The 21853-nt window shown below is 44.0% G+C and overlaps 1 protein-coding gene across 6 annotated transcripts in view; it reads right to left on the bottom strand.

The window, feature by feature from the left end:
• Positions 1-9619: 9619 nt before the first annotated feature.
• Positions 9620-21853, bottom strand: part of AP3M1 (adaptor related protein complex 3 subunit mu 1) — a 149077-nt gene continuing 136843 nt past the window's right edge. For all 6 annotated transcript variants that reach the window (XM_086921824.1, XM_086921828.1, XM_086921825.1 and 3 more), the window contains exons 8-9: positions 11312-11456; positions 9620-10614 (exon numbers count right to left, since the gene is read on the bottom strand). In XM_086921824.1, coding sequence (XP_086777950.1) covers positions 10514-10614; positions 11312-11456 — 246 coding nt within the window. In that variant the 3' untranslated portion in view covers positions 9620-10513. The remainder of the gene's footprint in view (positions 10615-11311; positions 11457-21853) is intronic.

Here is a 21853-nt window from a genome sequence, read left to right as displayed (position 1 = left end):
GGGGAACCCACAGGTATGCAAGCCAGAAAAACACAGGATGGACAGAGGAACAACCCACACAAGTGCACTGGTTGCAGGCAGTCAGAATAAATATTCTATATGGTGAATTCAGGCATAAAAAGCAGCAGCTCATGGCAAGCACTAATTACAGGCACTCAGGATAACTGCCCCATAGGGTTTACCTAGGAGTGACACCCAGGTGTGCTGTGGATATAGGCAGCCACAGTGGATTGTCTATAGGGTCCACCACGAAGTAACAGGCTAACAACATATGGACATCCACTGGATAAAGTCAGCAACTATAAATGATGTAAAGAGTCTATCCAAGAGCAGAGTAATTGGCACGCATGTAACCTTGGCGGTACAAAATGGGGTGGTGATAGAACATCTGAACCAATCAAACACTCACACCCAGTCAAGAGATCTGGGTTTAATCCATAACCGTTCTTTAGCCCACTCTGCCACCCCAGTTCAGACATGGTCATATGCAAATCAGTCTGACCCTGTGCCTCATGGGAACGCATGTAACCTTAGCAACTGCTCCTCAGAGGACAACCAGGACGGACAGGGTAGCAATCCACAGGCATGCAATTATTATTATTATTATTATTATTATTATTGCATTTATTGAGCGCACATAGTTACAGGTTTTGAGGACTCCAAGTGTAGTTGGACATGCAGATTTACAAAACCTAAGATTGCAGACAAACAAGACAAGCAAATGTTTCAAGGCACAAGTGAAGGATGCTAAACAAGGATCCAGCGTATACAAATAACATTCACCCCTGAGGGTTGCATCGAGGAGCAGTGGAACCAACACTCAAGGAATACCATGGATACCAAAGAATTAGTTTATATTGGGTGCACTAAGACTGAGCGCTTGGAGGACACAGCGATTACCATAGAACCTCAGTAAAGGGTGTTCAGGGTCCAATCCACTGTTGTTGAAGGAGTAACCCAAATTCACGACACTACAGTAGAGTCTCTAGGTTGTGCCACCAAGACAGTGGCGAAGCAGCACATAGGTTTACCACAAATACATTAATAGAGGGTCTAGGGCATTTACATAGAGTAGGTGAAGCTGTAAATGAAGGAGAATCAGAGACATTTCAGTAGAGGTACTATGATGTACAAGCCAAACGTGGTGGCGGTACTATCCACAGAGACATCAATAAAGGCTCTACAGGGTCCTATTCAACCAACAGCGGGGCAGGTGCAACCACCGAAATTCATAGACCCCTCTGCAGAGTGTTTATGGTGACCCACTTAGCCACTGTAGAGATTGCACTCCACAAATAAGTCAGTAAAGTGTCTATCAACTCCACCTAGAAGCAGTCCTAGACACAACCCACGAGTGTGGGTGAGCTTTGAGAAATCTGCAGAAGGAATGTAATTGAGGGAAGAGTAGGCATGGCCCAAGGATTTCCACAGATACCACAGTAAAGGCAAGGGAAAATTACTGCACATTCACCTCGGTGGACGGTCTATGGGGCCCACCATGAATTTGAGAACACATAGCTCACTCAGAGACACCAACCACCACCCCCAAACAGTGGGTCTATATTGTTACATCCAGGAGTGAAGGGAGCACCATTCGCAGATACATTGGCAAAGGGTCTATGGGATGCAATTAAAAGTAGTAACAGTGCCACTCACAGAAAAGGATGTGGTGCTACTAGGGTAAAAGAGGAGGGCATGTGATAACTGTATATCCTATGAAAGGATGGTAGACATTTTTAAAAGATGTGAGGTAAAGAAGGGTAGAAAATGGGATGTTTTGAAAGGAGGGCAGTATTTTGGCATTAGTCCAAGCCACTTACTGGCCAAGGCAGGTAAGTTTTCAAAGAAAGTCACCCTTTTACCATCCAGCCTGCAACTTGATGCCCAAGGCAGATACTCTGGGGGCCGGATTAAATTAACTCGGATTAGGGGGAGGAGTGAAGCAGGGGCAAAATGGAAAGCAGCCTGACAAAAAACTTTCAAACCCAAACTTCAGGAAGCTGGGACTATGTATGGGTCATGGATGCCAATCCTGCTCTAATAACAGCACAGCCTACTGCCCACCGTGAAAATGCCAGCGCACCAAATTGGCCAATCCGGCCCTATGGGATGGACACAACAAGATGGTACAGGCACTTCACAGGACCAGGACAGAGGGGAGTGTCAGGGTGCAGGCCTGGGGATGAGTTTGGGCCAGTGAGAATCTGATTGACCCCAAAACAGGAAGGTCTTTTAACCGGTATGCAAAGAGCAGCAGCAGGCAACAATTACAGAGAGCTGTAAAAACAGGGGCCACTCCGCTTTCTAACCAATGTAACTAAAACCCTACAGACTTCACTTTAAATAACCTTGTGAAATGGCTTTCTAGCAGTGGAGAGAAAACAGGTACAGATCGCCCTAAAATAAAGGCACTTCTGGGCTATCAATGCAACAGTGAATTCAATCAGCAATTACAATTTAAATATCTCCTGGGTTGTCTGTTCCCCTCTGCATTTCTTCCTGCAGGCGTGAGACAGCGTTAGCACCAGTGGGCAGGTGGTATGTAGATGTATCTCACTAAAACTGTTCTCACCCTATCAACTCAGTTTTACAACCAACAACCGGTTTCCTCCCAAACATATCTCAGCATTTCACCACAACTCTTGCTTGACTCGATTAGCGGTCTTTTAAAGTTCAGTATGCTATTAATAGATTAAGCCTTCCACAAAACCCTTGAATATACCTATTGTAAATGGTAATTTGGCCAAAGGTTAAATCTATTTTTCATTGTTCACAGCTACATTTGTGTACTCTTACAGTCCAGCACTAAAACTATTGTTAACTTGTATTTATGTTCTTTCTTTCAAAAACTAGTGTGATAAACCTATGCATGCTTGTGCTACCACTAAACCAATATTATGTAGCTGTTATGTTCTTTCAGCCTTCTGCCTTTGTGATGTTCAGGACTCAGAAGAATAAGAATGTTAGCGCTGTGTCTAAACACCAAAGAATAAAAATACAATAGCTGAGCTGGAATCTGTTGTTCAGTTGGGATGAAAACCACTGCTGAACTGTGGCATGAAATCAGACACAGTCAAGAAAGACGGTTTTGTTTTGAAAGAATCTGGGCACCGATGGCTTTTTCAATTATTTTCCCCAGGAAGAAAAGTTGGATGATTGGCAGCAAAATTTTCCGCAGCCATCCCCACTACACAAATTGGACATTAATACTATAGACGCCACAAACCAAACTTGGCGAATTATAGGCCAGAAAACGAACAAATTACCCCTATATGCCCCAAACATGCCACTTCATCATCACTCGAACATTTCAGTGACACAGGAGGCAGTAGGTATGGAGTTACTGAAACAAGTGGGGATAGTCACCTTGGGTGACCTGTTTCAAGATGGGAGGTTCATAATGTTAGAGGACCTAACATATGTACAGAACCAAACGATGCTCTTTAAATTTACGTATTACCAGCTACAAAGAGCAGTGAAAGCCCTATAATCCACATATCCTGACGAGCCTCCGGTATCCACCACACTCCAACTAATACTCACTTCACCCACGGCTACACATTTAGTATCCAAATTGTATGTAGAACTTCAATCGGAAATAGGGGACACAACCCACAAGGCGATAAGCAAATGGAACGATTGTCTGGATATTCCCCTGACTGAGGTGGAATGGGCCCCTGCGGGTACTATAACTGGATAATTAACACCAAATAGAAACTTGCGAATGATACACATTAAATATTTACACCAGACATACCATACCCCGGCACGTTAGCATAAGTTTGGATTGCTGGAAGACTCCAAATGTCAAAAGGTGCAGTGTTGAACCTGCAGACTTTATACATCTTGCATGGTACTGTCCGAAAGTAGCAGATTATTGGATACAGGTGGTAGACGCATTGGGGAGCATGGTGGATGTTTCATTAGAATGCAATATCAAAACATGCTTGTTGGGGTTGGTACAAGGGGTGAGGGCATTAAAACGAAAGTTCTGTGTGATAGCCCTTTTGATGGCTAAGCACAGAGTATCGATTACATGGGGAAGTAAAAATGTCCCACAATTACGGCACTGGATACAAGATCTTGCTTATTGCAGAGACACATTGACAACGTATGAAGAAGAACTGCCGAGCGGATCGAGACCCAGGGACTATTGGGTATACATAATTTCCTATCTTAAGGAGCAGGATGCACCAGTGTAAATTGTATAAAATGTGTTGTGGGTGAATCTAAGACATGCTGACTATACAGAATATATGCCTACTGTAAGTAAAAATGTACTGTTGGAGGAGGAGTGCTGTAATGCAGTGTAATTGTCACAGTTATGTATGGTGCGTTTTGACGCACAATGTTGTGCCTTAAGTTTGAAATGCCAATAAAAAAAAAAAAAAATCCGCAGCCAGGATGGCTTGGTTCAGAAAGGCTCCGACTAGTCGATGTCTGTAAAGACCCTTCAAATATAGGCGGTGTTGGCCATGTTGAGTATTGGTCGGAGACATTCACCAGTTATAGACTTAACAATGACACAGTAATGAGGTCATGCTCAAAGGAAATTGCCTTTAGTGTACTGCAGAGTCTTGAATGGTTGCCAGAGGGCAGTTGAAGAGAGACCATGTGGGTGCACTACATGGGGATTCATGGAGTATTGGCTCTGGATTCTGCCAGTTTGGATTATTCCGCTACTCAAAAATCCCTCTGTCGACCCCAGAGAACTAAAAAAAAACTACAGGCCGATCTCCCTGCTCCCATTCCCAGTGAAGGTACTGAAAAAGATCAACAATCAACTCATGACACACCTGGAGCAGAACCAGCTACTCTACTCCTCCCAATCCAGCTTCGGCAGCAATCAAAACACTTAAACCACCCTGATCGTAGCCACCAACGGCATCTGATCCCTCCTCGGCTGTGGAGAAACTGCAGCTTTGATCTTCCTTGACCTCTCGGAAGCCTTCAACACCATATCTCACCACACGCTGATCAAAAGACTCCACCACATCCAAGGGGACACGCTTAGATGGATCACCTCCCTTCTCACCAGAAGAATCTAGAGGATCCACCTCCCACTTTTAACCTGTGAACACAAGGAGACCAACTGCGGAGTTCCACAGGGCTCATCCATCAGCCCCACGCTCTTCAACGCATATATGACGCTTCTGGCCAACATCATCAGATCCCATGGTCTCAATATAATTTCCTACGCCAACGACACTCAACTCGCCGCCGCCACCACCACCACCACTTTCCACAGATGCATGACAAATGACACCAACTAGATGAAGAACAACTGCCTGCAGCGGAACACAGACAAGAAGGAAGTATTGATCTTTGGCGACAGCAGCAAAACATGGAACGACTCCTGGTGGCCATCAGACCTAGGACACGCACAAACTCCCTCCACCCACGCCAGAAGCCTTAAAATCATCATTGACAAGCTCACCATGAAATCACAGATCAACGCCATCTCCTCCGCCTGCTTCCTCACTCTGCGCATGCTACACAAGATCTTCAAGTGGCTACCCCTACACACGAGATGCACCATGACCTAAGCCCTCATCACTTGTTGACTGGACTACGGCAACGCCCTCTACGTAGGACTCGTGGCACATTTCCTACAGAGACTTCAGATCATACAGAACGCTGCAGCCAGACTGCTCCTTGGCATTCCGTGACTGGCCCACATCACATCCCACTTCAGGCCACTCCACTGGCCCTATACAGAAGAGATGCCAATTCAAGCTGCTGGCCCATGCACACAAGGCTCTACACAACCAAGGACCCAACTTCATTAACCACTACCTGCACTTGCCCCAAACAACGAGAAGACTACGCTCCACCTCCCTTTCTCTTGCACATACTCCCCGCATCTATCGAAGCAGAAGTGGAGGACACTCCTCCTACATCACAGCAAAGACTTGGAACAGCCTCCCCATGCACCTCCGGACCATCACCTCACTTCCGGAATTCTGAATGGCCCTCAAGACCTGGCTGTTCGAATAAGCCACCAGGACCTGCAAGCGCCTGTATACCCAATATCGGGCGATTAGCCACGCTTTATACATCCTGATTGATTGATTATTGACGGAACTGCTCACTAATGTGAATTGTTCAAGAGGTGCAGCTTGGGTAGGATGTGCAGTCACTGATGTCCTTGACAAGTACTATGCTTCATATGGAGGTATCGCTCAGGACTGTGGTTTGTAAGTTTAAATAGGCCTCAACGTTAAGCTTCTTGCAAGATCAATAGAAATTCTTCAAAACCATACGGTCTTGTTGCATTCATATTGAATACTAGTCTTCTCTCGTGGTCTGATGGAGTGCACCATGGTGTAAAGGACTTGATTTTCGAACAGTGGGGCTATGAAAAGCATAAGTATCTAATGGTTGAAATTGGAGAACAGGGAGTCTGTGTCGAAGTCTAAACATTTTTCAAGCGAGTTCAGTTCTCATGAAATGCGCAGATATTAATTCCGTGACTGTATCTTTTTAACTTTTGTTGACTTCACGTCTGCTTTCGATTGCGTTACCCACAGTAAGCTCTGGTTGATCTTGGAGAATTTGGGGGTAGAGAAGAACATTATTTCCTTTCTAAGGGAGCTCTATTCGGGAGCTACAGCATCAGTCCGTTCTGGCAAAAATGGAGAGTGCAGTAGGTCCTTTAGTATTGCAAGAGGAGTGCGGCAGGGATGTGTCCTTGCGCCCTTCCTCTTTACAATTTACATCAATGACCTTGGAAGTACTTTGCTGCGGGAGTGCAGGACATGCCTATAATAGCAAAAAGATCTGTCTCTGCTCTATTATAAGCGGACGATGCTGTCTTGATGGCCCAGACCCCTCTCGCTATGCAAAGGATGGCTACATCTTTCACCCATTTTATGTCTAGTATGGATCTTAGAATTAATTGTACAAAAACATTCTGCATGAATTGCGGCTCCGGGGCAGATAAGAAAAAAACAATATACATTAATTCGAAACCATTGGATTTTACCCCAACCTTTCCATACTTCTTTATATTGTTCGATCAATCTGGCCTATGGAAAAGTGCAATAAAGGCAAGAAGGCTGATGTTCTGTAAATCTATAATGGCTCTAAAAATATTTAGTAAGATAATGGGCAAGAAACCGATCGGGGAACTTTTAACCGTTTATAGAGCCACATGTGTAACAACCGCTATCTACAGTTTAGGTATGTGGGGATATGTAAACGTGAAATCTCTCCAGGTGGTGGAAAATGCCTTTATGAGATACCTTTTAGCTATCCCGGAAAGTGTCTCCACATATATTTGTCACGCTGAACTTGGCTAACCACATATAGAAGATACTATAAAGGTACAACCGGTTCTTCTGTGGCATAGGGTTTGGACCACTGAGGAGTGTGTTTTTAATCATTCCATCTTAAGGGATGTGATGAGCCTTGATAATGCCTGCAAGATGGGATGGTTATCCTACATAAAGATGTTTTTAACAAATATAGGACATCATTACTACTAAGATGATCCCTCTCTAATGTGTCATGTCTCCAGAAAGGAGTTTAAAAATCTTTGTATGATGCACCTGAGAGAACGTAGAACTAATGCTGAAATAGCGAAAAAGACAGTGGTTGCCCATCAACTAATAATGACATCTAGTAATATGCAACCATACATACTGTTACACATGAATGAATTTAAAAGGTTTCTATTAACGCGTTTTAGGTTAAACATTTTATAGAGTTTTTAGTTTCCCCGACATGAATCATTGGTCAAGGCAACTTATCAAATGCCCATGTGATGATTTGTCAGAACAGTCAGATATTCATATCTTGTTATTTTGCAAGTTTTACACAAATCCAAGGGAAAGATGGATTGTGCCCATACTGAAGATCATGGAAGTTAATCAGGGTCGCCCTCCTTTTTTAGCTATTCAGAAATTAGATAACATTAACTGTTGCATCTGTTTCTGTATTTTTTAAAAGTGTTTTTAGATCCCGAAAATCAATTCATGTATGAAATTTAATAAGTTTATTTCTACTGTGCCATGATTATTTTTTTTTTTTGTTATGTGATTGTACTTTTATGGTTGTTTTTTTAACGACAATAACCGAATAAAGTTTCTAATGAATGAATGAATTCCGTGACTGAGCAAAACTGTTTAGTTGTTGTCAGCTGTGCTCAATGGGTGGGTGTGGAGTGGATCAGGTCGAGGGCAACAGAGTCTGTCCATTCCTTGTGTGGTGGGGCACAGCAGGTGAGGTTAGTAATGGATAAGTAGATGAAATCCAGGATATTGCCATGGTTGTATCAACAGCATGGCAAGCGATTTTAAGCCAGTAGTCTTCAGAAATAAAGGGAAACCTTTGTATATGGTCAAGTTGGGTGAGTTGACTGAGAGGCTGAAACCAGAAGGGAAGATGTTTAAATAGCTGGTTGATACTATTATGTTAAATCGGCCATTTCAGAAGGCAAGATGAAGCTTATAAATCCAGGAGTAGATTAGATGTAAAGTGATGATTTGAGCTACTGACAGGAGATACACTTGTAGGCGATCAAAACAAATGCTGCTGCTGGAGCATTGAAGGCGATGAACATCAGTGAATGACCAAAATATTACCTTTCTTTCTGGAGGTTCGATCCAAGGGCTGAATTTTGTAGCTTTCTGGGATCAAGGCTAAGTAGGTGAGTGAACAATTGGAATAGACATTCTTGTGATAAAAATACCAGACATCATTCACACTGATTGTGTCTAAGTCAGCTGCTTGTTGGGCTCCAGTGTGAAGTGATCCGCACAATGTGGAGTGTGCAGAGAAGAAGAGCAACAGACTGATGCAAGTTTGCGTGTTGGCCAAGTGTGGATGGTGAGAGCGGCTAAGGTGTGCAAGTTGGTGCATTAACATGTGATGACGGTGCAGGTTATACTGAGCATGTAGTAACAAGTAATGAGAGTTGCTGGACGCAGTATGTAGGGGTCGGATTATCAAACCTTCCAGGCCCAAAGAGGAGTCCAACTTTTGTTGTTCGCCCAGAGTGGAGAATGCCTGACCTACTAGGGGCATGCTTATTTCTGGTTGGAGGGGGAACCCGTAGTTACTGGCACTGCAGGTCAAGTGACCCATGATATGGCTGGTTTTAGGAGACCATAGGTTGGGAACATTTTTTGCAGGCGCATTATGACAGAAAATCAGGCCACTGCTGTCTGGGAGCTGATCACTGGCAAGAAGTAATAAGACTTCACTAGCTCTGGAGCTTTGGCTGGATTTCATAAGTGATTCTAAAATCACTCACATGAGGCAGAAGACAAGAACTATCTTCGTACCAGGAAACAACACCTTGGTGAGATATCAGTAGATCTGAAGCACAATGGAGTGAATGAAAGCACCTCCATGGAACGGAAGGTGGGAACATGATTTGGGTTTCAAAAACACTTACCTCTGATACGAACATCCATCCAACCTGTTAGAAAATGAAAATACCCCTGAAGTCAAACTCAGTAAAGATTTACACCATAGATAGCAGAGACATTCAATAACACTAAGAAGCTCTGTTGTAACCACACACGTCCTAGGCAATACAAAACTTTAAAGTGAATTTTTAAAAAGCACACATTCCATCATGATCAACAATAATCCCTTTGGGAGACAGAGGAAATAGAGGAGAAAAGTTTCAATAATTTACTGAACTAGACAACGCCAAAAATGTGGACCCTTTTTCAGTACACACAGCATAGTTCATATTTTATATAAACATATACAAAGCCTCATTTGCAAAGACACATACAGATTAGTTTTCCCTTACAGTTTCTCTAAAGTACAATAAAGTTTACATATTAACTTTTGCATGGATCACAATGGTTGTGCAGGAGAGATATTTCACCCAGGAAAAGTGACATCATTTAACGGACAGTAAGGCAACATAACCGATAAATACCTTCCACCCAAAAATATAGAAAAAGAGGTGTTCAGAAATTTGTTAACGGCACTTCTACTTATAGGCTACTTTTTGATTTATTTGCCAATGGCAAGTGAGAACTAAGGCAACTGGATAAAGGCGACACATCACTAACATTTAATATCTCCTAGTGTGCAAAGTGTTTTCATAGCAGGCAGGCAGCAGAACATGTGCGTCCTATCACTAAACAGAAACTGTAAAAACATACATCGGACAAATGTTCAAGTGTGGTCCCTGGACGTACACAGAATTAACTAGTCCTGCACTTGCCCTCACCATCATGACTATACAATGTGGATAAGGTCACCTTCACTGCAGCAGTAACAGTAGCACACATTTTCTCTCAAAACAATAACAGTACCATGTGCTCTGCAAATCCTTCATCAACATTTAACACCACAAACTGTTCTCCTATCATTAATACTACAAGTGCCCAATAGAAAAGGTTCCCTTATCTGGAGGACAAGATCCCAGTCAATCCGAAGAGATTGTGTGCAGCAGCTCCCTTCTTCTTCCCAAATGTCAGTTGCAGCATCTGATTGCTATATTCAAAAGTAATTTAAAAATGCTATTGTCCTTAGGTTGCTATGGAGCTCACGTCCGGACCTGAAACTTCCCTGCTTTGGTCAGATACTTCACTCCTTTGAAGGGTTTGTATTTCTCTCCATACATGTCCAGTCGATTGACCTTCAGCCCTGCAAGCAGGAGAGAAAACGGTGGCAATCACCATCCAGTCAGTAAAAATGCGCAAAGAAAATCATTCATCAGATTCAATAGTCAAAGGAACCTGCTGCCACAAAAAATCAACAGGGTGCCAACTGTGTCTAACAGCTGGCAGCACGTGTCTGAGAGGAATGCTGGACTTGGTGCATCTATCAATTTCCAAATGCTGCCAGCTCGAGCACTGATCACCCAGGAAGTATTTCCTCGACCAATAGAAAATATTCTTTACCCCTTGCTCGGCTGGTGCACACATTTAAAACAATATCAACTGTTTTATTGTGAGAACGGACTCACTATTTGCAAAGAGTGCGCATTAAGTTTTACACATTATGGTTAGTTTTTGTTTTAGTTAAGACACATGATAAACAGAAGCAAGCAGATTGTTTTAAATTAATGGTTAGACGATTAACCAACGGCATTTATACTATTTTTAAAATAATTTTTACATTTCTATTACTGGTGAGTATCTTCAAAATGCACACAAATCAGACGGTGCTATTTTACAGGCCAGAGAAATATACACTCAGACCGCTTTACCCAATACAGAAAATGTTCAGAAGAGGTGAAATTAAATGCACAATATGAACACTAACAAGCTGTAAGATCCTAGCAGTCCATGCACATGTGCGAGAGCTTGGTTCCAACCACATTCTGAGGTATTGTCCTTACCTGAGATAGCCAGCTGCTGAATCTTGAACTGTACATTGAGACTGGGGTTGTCTTCGGGCCTTAGTGCTCCGGACTGTAGGACGACAGTGCCCTTCAAGTTTGGCAGCTTTTGAGGAGCTATTTTACCAACATCCCAGGTCAATACCTAAAATGCGAAATAACGTTTTTTGCAATTTCAATGGCTCCAAAGACCACAACACCAATTCAAACATAGGCCAGTAGACGACTGTTGCTGTTCCTTACCAAATACTTCCAGGAGGTTGAATTCACAGGCATAACACACAGTAACTGCTCTGGCAAGCCATTAAACCTCAATCTGGTATTTTATATGCCACTGTAATAGCCATGCATCTTTTCTGCTTCATTTGTATTGTCTGTGCCTGAGAGAAGCTGGCAGGAACTCGTCAACTGCTTAACTATACAGAGATCCAATTATCTCTGTGGTGTAAACCAACTCAAAGCCTCTATATTCTAACTAGGATTTGTGACAAAAATAGAGCAAGAACTGACCCACTAGAATTAAACTACAGATGGGATACACTTACCATATTAACAAGCTTTAGAAAAATACAAAGTATGATCTCACAACATACACAGACAACTATGTTCCAGATGTGGCAATAGCATATATCAAACACATTTTTATTATTAACGTGGTGGCCGTTTGTCTAATCTATGTGAAACTATTGAATGCAAAAACATTAAAAAACAAACCCACTTTTGGTAGATGCCTGACATTTTTGGAAAATTAGTCAGAGATGCTGCTAAGGTAGAGGGTGGCTTCCAAGTGGCACTTTCACATAGAAAGGCAGGGAGTAGGCCACAGAAAACAGCAAAAGACTACGCACCGCACCCAGAGCACGTGTCTGTTACCTGCATTATACAAAAAGATAAACATTTTTAAAAACAGTAGAAGGTATTTTATGGTTGCCAGTGGTGTATTAGATATTTTAGGAGTGGGGATGCTGCTCAATAATAATATTGGACAGTGTTTCTTGTAATAAAAAAAAAAACACACATGCTGCCTAAGATGGACCTTTGAAGGACTCCTTTAATGCTCATTCTCCATCTAAACATGTTCAAGTTTTATGGGGGTGCTGCAGCATATCCCTGACCCCTAGTTACAGTGATACTGTTGGTTACAATCTATAGCCAAAAAACCCAGATGTTTTGGCAGGCACAAAGCATGGTAGGCTGCTCACAAATGCATCTTCTGGAAATACAACAGGGCACCTGTGTGTAGATCAACACAGATCTCCATCCTGATTGGATACAGAAGGCAATGGTTAGATTCTTTTCAAGGAAAGAAGTGAACAGGGGTGTAGGGAAGTACTCTTTTTTGACATAATCACCCCCACTTTTTGCCTGGTACATGATGTGATTTCGACTGGAGGTGCACTGGGCTCCTGCGAACCAGGTTCTCAGTGTCAGACCTCTTTCCCAAAGCTCTACCATTGTTCTCCCAACTCCCAATAGCAACCTCTATAAGTCACTAGTAAATGGTACCCCTGGGACCTAGGGGCTCCGGTACTAATGAGGGTCCCCCAAGGGCTGCAGCACGAATTGTGCCACCATAAGGGACCCGTCAACAAACTAATGCAGAGCTACTTTCACAAGCTGTGTGTTTTGGTGCAGACAAAAGTGAAAACACAACTTGACACCTCGCTGTGTGCCACGCCCCCTAACACTACATGTAGTACTTGTAAGTCACACCTACAGCAGGCATTACAGCCCTTAAGCAGGGTGCTTGGTATTACATGGGACGGCATGCCTGCAGGAGCAGATATGCCCCTGTGCTGGTCAGTGCCATTACTGCCAGTGCAAGTGGACAGGGAAGCCATTTCAGATCATGTGCTGGACACTGGTGAAAACGAGTTCTCCAGCTACACGATGGCTTCACTGAAAATAGGGATGTTTGGTATCAAACATCTCGTATTGATAAAAACGCACTGATTCCAGTGTTGGATTTACAAATACATGCCCCCGACAAGCTACCAGCCTCTGGTGTTCTCGCAGACTGTTTTCTGCCAGTCTGCCACCCGAGACACTGTTCTGATCTCCTAGGATGCGAGCCTTCTGCTTTCACGATGCACAGAAAAAAGCCTGTCTGGGAAGAGGGTGTCACACCCCCTACCACAGGATGACCTGCTAATTAGCCTTCCCAGGCCTGCAAGCTTCAAAGAGCTGCCGCCTTTGAAATGCGAATCTGGCTCCAATCAAAGGAGAGTAAGCCAAACCCCTTTATCCAGAGCTCCTTTGGCACCTGCATAGGCAGGGCAATTAGCTAGTCAGGTAGGCATGCCACCCCCAGGCTAGTACCACCCCCAAGGTGGACTAAACTGAGGAGGATATGACTTTTCAGAAGTAGCCATCTTTGTAATGGCATACTTCGGAATTCTGGGACAGGGTTATGCGCCCACTTCCCACAGGAAGTGGTGATATATAGGGGGCGTAGTGACCCAAAGGGTCAGTTGCCCATTGGCTACTACCCTACACACCCTTACATTCAGTATTTAGGGGCGCTCCTGGCACTAGAACAGCAGATCCTGACAATCTACGAAGAAGCAGGATCCCGAAGAGACACAAAAGCAGATCACCTGTTTGGCCCCAGCCCTGCTGGCCAGTCTGCTGTTCCCAGTCAAAACTGTGGCAAAAAAGTCTTGTCCTGCAGCTGTTGTGCCCTCAAAACCTGAGAGGACTGCCTGCCTTCAATAAAGAACCAAGACCTCCAGTGGAACTGTTACCTGCATCCTGCAAAAACCAGTGGTGTCTTCCAAAAAACTCAAGTGGGGGAGGGGGGAAACGGGACGAGGGATTAGGGAAATCATTATAATTTTTCTTTAAAATGTATTGTTCCAACGCTGCTGGCCGCCTCAGTGTTCCTCTTCTCTTTTGCTCCTGATGGTGTCCCAGCGGTCCCTGGGATACCAGCACAGGCTCCCCACCCAATCCTGGCGCTGCTCTCAATAGCATGATAGCAGCACCAGGATTGGTCTGAGCAGCTTGGTTTGCTGCTCAGACAGTGCCTGGGAGTCAGTGCTGTTTCTCCAACACAGCTGGGTTAAAGAAACCTAGGTGCACATGATAGTTTGGCTGGCCTGAGACAGCCAGCCAAACAGTCATGCTCACTTACATTGTGCACTACTCCTCCCCTTTTGGCTGTGATGGCAGCCAAGCCCTGCCCAGACCTGGCTGGCCCTAGAGGGAAACGGCAAACAATAAAATGATAATGAATTGGCTTTATTAACATTTTATTTTCCCCGCTTACCTCAACTGGCTCTCAGCAGGGGGGCTGCCACTGCTGACATCAGGACTGACAGTAGCAGGACTGTCAGCAGGGCTGACAACTAGAACAACAGGGAATGATAGCATTGTGCAAGACAAGCAGAGGCAGCAGTGGGACGGGCAGTGACAACAGGGCTCAGGCTGACTGCAGCAGGATAGGCTGCAGCAGAAGTAGGCTACTGTAACGACAGCAGCAGAGCTGTCAGAGGATAGCCCAGTAGATGCTACTGGAAATGACATTAGAATTCCTTGATTGCAGCAGCAAGCCTCCAGGATATGACAACAATAGGAGTTACAGTAGTAACTTCAGGCCAGGGTGACCACAGCACAACTTTCAGGAAATGACAGAGGCAGCACTGACGAAAACAAAAACATGACGGATGGAATGCTTAACTTAACACTCACTGTGCCACAGGGCTCAGGCTGCACCCTACAGACGAGGCCTAAGCAGGCGCAACCGGTCTGAGGATGCTCTTGTTCTATTCAGGGGAGACCTTGCCCAGCTGTTTGAACGGGACTGCTCCTATGGAGGCAGAATCAAGGCAGCTTTCCATATGACTGGTTCTCGTCTGAGGAGGCATCATGAGCATAAAACAAAAGGCTTGAATGAAGTCCCGAGAAATTACCAGGGGTTGAGATTAATTCAGAAAACAAAAAGTTGAAGTGTGGAATATTTTAATTAATCTCAGCCACTGATAATTACTCCGTCAGCATCCCAATACATTCCGTGTTTTTTTTACTTACCATGACTTTAGACCCAGCCATATTCAAATCAGTCTTGGTCCTGCTCCAATAGGAACAGTCTTAACTGCCAGGTCAGGTCCTCTTCAGACTTGAACACAAGCAACCCAAGAACGATTTACGCCTACATGGACCTCTTCAGCAGGGTGTAGCTTGGTTCCAGAGACACAGTGGGGCATCAGGTCAAACCCGTCACACTTAAGATGTCAAATTAAATCATACAAAAAAGTGATGGATGGCATGCTTGAAATCATATTAGATACTAGTGAGCAGGATCAAAATAATTTGCAAAGTTCCTGCCAGAGGTGGCATGGTGGGAAATGGAACGATGGTCTACAATGCAGCCCATAGTAATTACCAGCGGCTGAGGTTAATTCAAGCATTCCACCCATCACTGTTTGTGCATCTCAGTGTGGCACTCTATGTGGGACGGGTATGCCCAGATGTGGGACCTGGCTCACTGTGCCACAGGGCGCTAGCTACACCAGAATGAAGAGGCCCAAATAGGACGAAACCTGTCTTGGGTTGCTTGTTTTTCTGTACCGAGAGAGCGAGGCAGTTCAGGCTGGAGTGTTCCTAATAGCGCAGGGTCATAAATCATTTACATATGGCTGAGGTGGCACGGTGGGCACAAGAACGATGGACTAGAATGTGGCCCTGTCTTGCAAGGAGGATAAGATTGCACTACAACCGTTTTCTGTGAAAGGCGGCTTGTTTTGCTCATACCATGCCCCTCCTGTTCTGCAGAGAAGAGTTCTGCAGAGAAGAGAAGAGTTCTGCAGAGAAGAGAAGATGGCACTGTGCTGCCGTCTGTGAAAAAATAAAGACGGTGTAACGGCTGCCATGGTGTACCTGTTCTGCAAGGAAGGGAAGCTTGCACTGCAGCTGCGTTCAGTGACATAAGCAAGCCTGTTTTGCTGCTGCCATGCTGTACTTTTCTGCAAGGAAGGGAAGCTTGAACTGCGGTGGTCTTTAGTGAAAGAAGCAAGCATGTTTTGCTGCTGCCAGGCCCCTCCTGTTCTGCAGAGAAGAGAATCTTGCACTGCAGCCATCTTCTGTGAAAAAATAAAGACTGCTTAATGGCTGCAATGCTGCACCTGTTCTGAGGGGAAGGGAAGCTTGCACTGCGGCTGCATTCCGTGACAGAATGACGAGTATTTAACTGCTGCTGTGCTGTACCTGTTCTGCGAGGAGAGAAGCTTGCACTGTGGCTGTCTTCTGTGAAAAGCAGCAAGCCTATTTTGCTCATACCATGCCCCTTCTGTGAACGCAGGAAGCTTGTTTTGCTGCTGCCATGCTGTACTGTTCTTTGAGGAAGGGTAGCTTGCACTGCGCTGATTTCTGTAAAAGACGGAACTTTGTTTTGCTGCTGCCATGCTGTACTGTTCGGCAGAGCTGAAGCTTGCACTGCGGCTGTCTTCAGTGAAAGAAGCAAGCCAGTTTTGCTGCTACCATGCGGTCTGCACCTGTTCTGCAAGGAAGAGAAACTTGCACTACGGCTGCATTCACTGAAAGAATGTAGACTGTTTACCAGCTGCCGTGCTGTACCTGTACTGTGCTGCACTGTGGCTACCTTCTGTGAAAGGAGGCCTGCTTTGCTGCTGCCAATGAAAAGAAGCTCGCACTGCTGTTATATGATCTGTACCCACTCCATGAGAGTGGAAAGCCTCTCTGTTGCCACCTGTGTCTGTGTGATGGAACCATTGGCTGCTCCCTCTGATGACAGCTGTCTTGTACATACTCGGTTTCAGGGAGGCTGCTGCTGCTCATGCTGTCACTTATTGTTTTGCTGCACACGTGAACGAAAGAGTGAACTCACACAATATGTGAATAGTGTTCACTACTAGCTCAACCTTGTGAAAAGTTAAACATATAATACAGCTGGCGAGTTCCTCGTTTCAAAGTGTCACAACTTCAGCCAGTCCCAGCACCCTAGCCAACCTTATGAGGGGATTTTGAGTCCTTAAAAGCAAAATGCAAACACCAAAATCCCCAGAATGTTCTTGGCTGAAAAAGAAGGACTGGCTGGTAGTGTTACAGGTTGTAAGAGGGAGCTCGGCAGTAGTGTAAAAAGCACAACAAGCTTGACTTTAAGCAGTCAAAGATTCTGCAATTTCTTTGCGAGGGGACTTTGGACACTCACCTTGCCTTCACCATTCCAGCGAAGGACTCGCCGCTTGCTTGACTTGTCTCCCTCCCGCCGCCGCAGTTCCAAACGCGGCCGAGCGGAGAGAGACTACATCTCCCAGGTGCCACAGCACTCGGGGACAGGAAGTGACGCAGGAGCGCCCTGAGGCGCCTTCAAAACCACCGGCACCACCGGTGGAGCGGCTGCAATTTCTTTGCGAGGGGACTTTGGACACTCACCTTGCCTTCACCATTCCAGCGAAGGACTCGCCGCTTGCTTGACTTGTCTCCCTCCCGCCGCCGCAGTTCCAAACGCGGCCGCCGAGCGGAGGGAGACTACATCTCCCAGGTGCCCCAGCACTCGGGGACAGGAAGTGACGCAGGAGCGCCCGGAGGCGCCTTCAAAACCACCGGCACCACCCGCGTCGCGGGAGCGCCCGGGGCTAAGCCCGGGCAAAGGGCGGCCCTCTATGGCCCTCGGTGGCCGAGTTAGGCTGGGCTGGGCCCCGTTACTTTCATTGTATGTTAGTTATTTTAGTGATCCGAGGTGTGTCGCTTTGAAGGAGATATCTCTGAATACTGGCCGAGTATCTATTGTCAACTTCTCCAAGGATTCATTTTTATGGACTATTTATTGTGATTTATATATATATCTTCGGAGCAATATCCTGCTGCTTGGTTACTTCTCCGTTTATGATGACTGCAAAGAAATTACGCTCTGGAAGAGTTCTAGGGGGGAGGTCATGTATAAAAACCAGATCTAACCCCCTGAGGAATAAATATGACAACAGTGTGTTATTGAAGGGACAGATGCAGTTACTGAAATTATGGGAAAAACCCGTTGATAAGTCTTTGGCAGTCCCGGTAGTTGCTGGTTCTGAGATGGTGCCTTTGGTGGGTGCACCGCCTGATGTGGAGAAAGATTCCAACCCTGAGCCAGCCTCTGTAAACAACTTGCTTCCCCTGCCTATAATTATTGCTGCTAATCTCCCAGTATGCACTTTAGGGGGAGAGCATCCTGATAATAGGATAGCAGATACGAAAGCCCCTCTGCCTAACATTCCTAATGGTGCAGAATGTCCTGACGTGGCTATAAAAGGAGAGTCTTTTTTGTCCAGTATTGACCTTGAATTGTGTGGTCGCTATATGGAGGATGGAAATCTGAAACACCTTGATCCCAGTAAGACAGCAATTGGAGCCACGCCGTCAGGATTATTGCTATATAGTAGTACTCCTTCTATAACATCTAATGACATTCCTTCAATGCAGAATGATTCTAGGAGCTCACTACTTAATCTATCCGGTATTTGCCCCATCACCGCTTCTGGGTTTCCTAAAGACGATAGACCTATCTCTGATTCCTTGATAGCACTAGAACATTTACTGGCTTCCATATTGTTTTTATTGGGCAAATTTGTTGGGAGCTCTGATTGCATCTTGGACTCAGTTACACAGATATTGAAAGTATTATTGGCAAAAAGCACAGAAAATGGTACTACTCCCGCCCCGGAGATTGTCTTGCAGAATGTTTTGGATAGCAGTAATTTATTGGGAAAAAATGCTCCTGCGGGTACGCCAGTAGTGGTTGACAAACATGAGTCCTCAGGGATGCCTATTCCATCTGTTTCAAATTGTATGAAGGTATCAGAACCTATCCTAAAGGAAGAAAGTTTGTTGGATGTGGACTTAAACGCTGGAAATGAGTTATTCCCAATTTTCACCCTTGATAAAAAGGAGCCTGAAGTGAATCTTGATGTAAATGGAAAAGATAAAGAAAAAAGCAGAAAGAACAAAGGGAAAAATAGGAAACCTGTTCGTAAGTACAAGAAGAAAAAACAGAGGCAAATTATTTTTCAAAATCATATAAATACAGAAGAACATGATGTTGTAGACATTGAAGATAAATCTTTATTGGACACTTTTTCTAATAAGGCTGCTGTTTGCACTATTGGCTCTGTAGTCGAATGTCCACTTAATATTTGTGCCAATGTTGGGGGAGCCCCTTATCAAGAGGATTATGCATTATTGCCCATCGCTCCAATTGAAGAGGTGACAAGAACTACTCCTGTTGCACCAGGGGCACTTAACCCATCAGCGCCTATCTTTCGGTTGCCGGTTGATGTTGCTACAAATTCTCCTTCTGTACAGTTTAAAGCTCCTAATTCTTATGTGGATACCCTGACTTTGGACTTTTTGCCCTTATTTGACTCTGACTTATACCTAAACAGGTCATGGTTGCTTAATTGTTTTAAGGATATTGAATGTTTAAAACTTATTCAGTCGAGTGACATTGACTTGGTTTCTTTAGTAGGGTATGAAAATGGGCTACGTGTACGGGTAAAATTCTGTTCTAAAATAATAGCTAACCTTGTACTACAACAGGCGGAATCGTTCCAATGTAGAGGGATTGATGTGTTACCCTTTTTCCATACTGGAAAGGATATTTTCCCTAGAGAGGGGGCCACAAAGTTGGGCTTTAGGCAGGAAGATCTGTCCACATCCAACAAAGATTTAAAAATCTGGGTCTCAAGAGGTAAACGTATGGTTTCCCAGGTTCTACCTACCCCCTTGAACCCGATTGCTCCTACAACTGAGGATAATCATCGGTGGAACTGGCTTCCAGGAGTCCTGTCTAATAATATTACGGATAATCCAAGACTGTTTCAACATCTTTAGCAGTCAATTAAAAGTTATATCCTGGAATGCAGCAGGGTTACATAATAGACCGGAGAAACTTGATTTTTTATTTACTCTGAATGCGGATGTGATATGCATTCAAGAAACCTGGTGTAAAAATATTTTGTATGGTGGGAAAGATTACTTTGTGCTTGAGGCAGCAGCCACATCATCGAAAAAAGGTCACGCAAAAGGGGGAATTGCCTGCCTCCTGTCTAATTCATTACAATGGCAATTTTCCCATTATGTTGACACAAGTAACCTTTTTCAAGCAATAACTATTAATAATCTAGCCAATGTAGGTAGCCAGTATTCCCTGGTAATCATTAATGCATACATTCCGCCTGAAGATGGTTTTAATACTGTATTGAAGCAAATGTTTTCTTATGTTAAACAACTATTAGAGCTTGACCACCCTCCTTATATTCTACTTGTGGGCGGTCTGAATAGCAAAGTTTCTAACTCAAGCGTAGACTTGTTTAGAAATAAGTTTAAAGAAGAGGCATATAATATACCCCAATCTATCTTTCCGATTAAAATAAAAACTAGCAAAAGAGGAAAGATAATGTTAGAAGAACTTAGCTATCTAGAGGGGTTAATTGTAAATGGTAGGATGCCATCTGATACCCCTGCTAAATTTACTCATAGGTCCCCTAAGGGTGAATCCATCCTTGATTATGTAATTACGGACTATGACTCTTTCTCCTTTATTCAGGATATAATGGTCTCTCAAACACCTATGAGCGATCATAACGTGACCAGTATAACTTTTTCATTACAACCTCCGGTCACTGATTCCTGGTCTTTAAGTAATAGAGGAGTTTCTCTTCTTTGTAAGTCCGGTAGATGTTTCTGGAACCCTACTTTTATGAAGGGTTTGCAAAACATTCTTGCACAAACCTTACTTGAATTAAAAGAATGGCAGGGTATGGAATTTTTTCATTTTGAAAACTTTATGAAGAAGCTTACTGCGACTGCAAAGAAGCCTAGATATTCTAGGAAAGTGATTTTTGTTCCTAGTTTATTATTGCCCTTAAATAGAGAAATAAATAAATTAGTGAGGCAACAATTTCTTTTTAGATCAAGGGAAACTGCTAATAAGTTATCCTTACTAAAAAGAAGGAGGACCAGAGTGAGAGCAAAATTAAAAAAAGAAAAAGAAGACTCACTCTGGATTAGTTTAAGGGAGGCTTCTGTCTATGGTAAATCTAGAGAATTCTGGTCCATAATTGGTAAGGGATGTGGTGCAAGAACTTCCCCTATTCCCATTTCTATTCCTGAAGATGTTTGGATCTCATTTATATTGAATCTGTATGCGTCAAATGGCGTAGAGGGTGAGGATAGTGACCTTGTTTTGGACAGTGGGTATACTATGGATCCTCCATCTGAGAAATCCATTGCTTCGGCGATTAGGAGTATGCGCTCTTCCGGAGCAATGGGTCCGGACGAGTTGTCCATTTCAGTACAGAAGCAGGATGTCATTTCTTGGAGCAGGATTCTTTTCCCTTTGTTTAAAGCCTGATTTTCATTTAGATCAGTTTCTACATCTTGGAGGGGAAGTATATTAATACCCTTATTTAAGAAGGGAGAGCGGGACAAACCCACGAACTACCATTTGATAGCTCTTCTGGATTCTATCGGAAAAGTTTTTGCTAAGTGTCTTCTAATATTAATTACTGATTGGGTGGAGGCAAATAGTATTTTACCTTTGGA

Source organism: Lissotriton vulgaris, chromosome 5, assembly GCF_964263255.1.
Source record: "Lissotriton vulgaris chromosome 5, aLisVul1.2, whole genome shotgun sequence".
Lineage (NCBI taxonomy): Eukaryota > Metazoa > Chordata > Amphibia > Caudata > Salamandridae > Lissotriton > Lissotriton vulgaris.
Note: the sequence above shows the minus strand (reverse complement) of the source record. Positions and strands in the feature narration are given on the sequence as shown.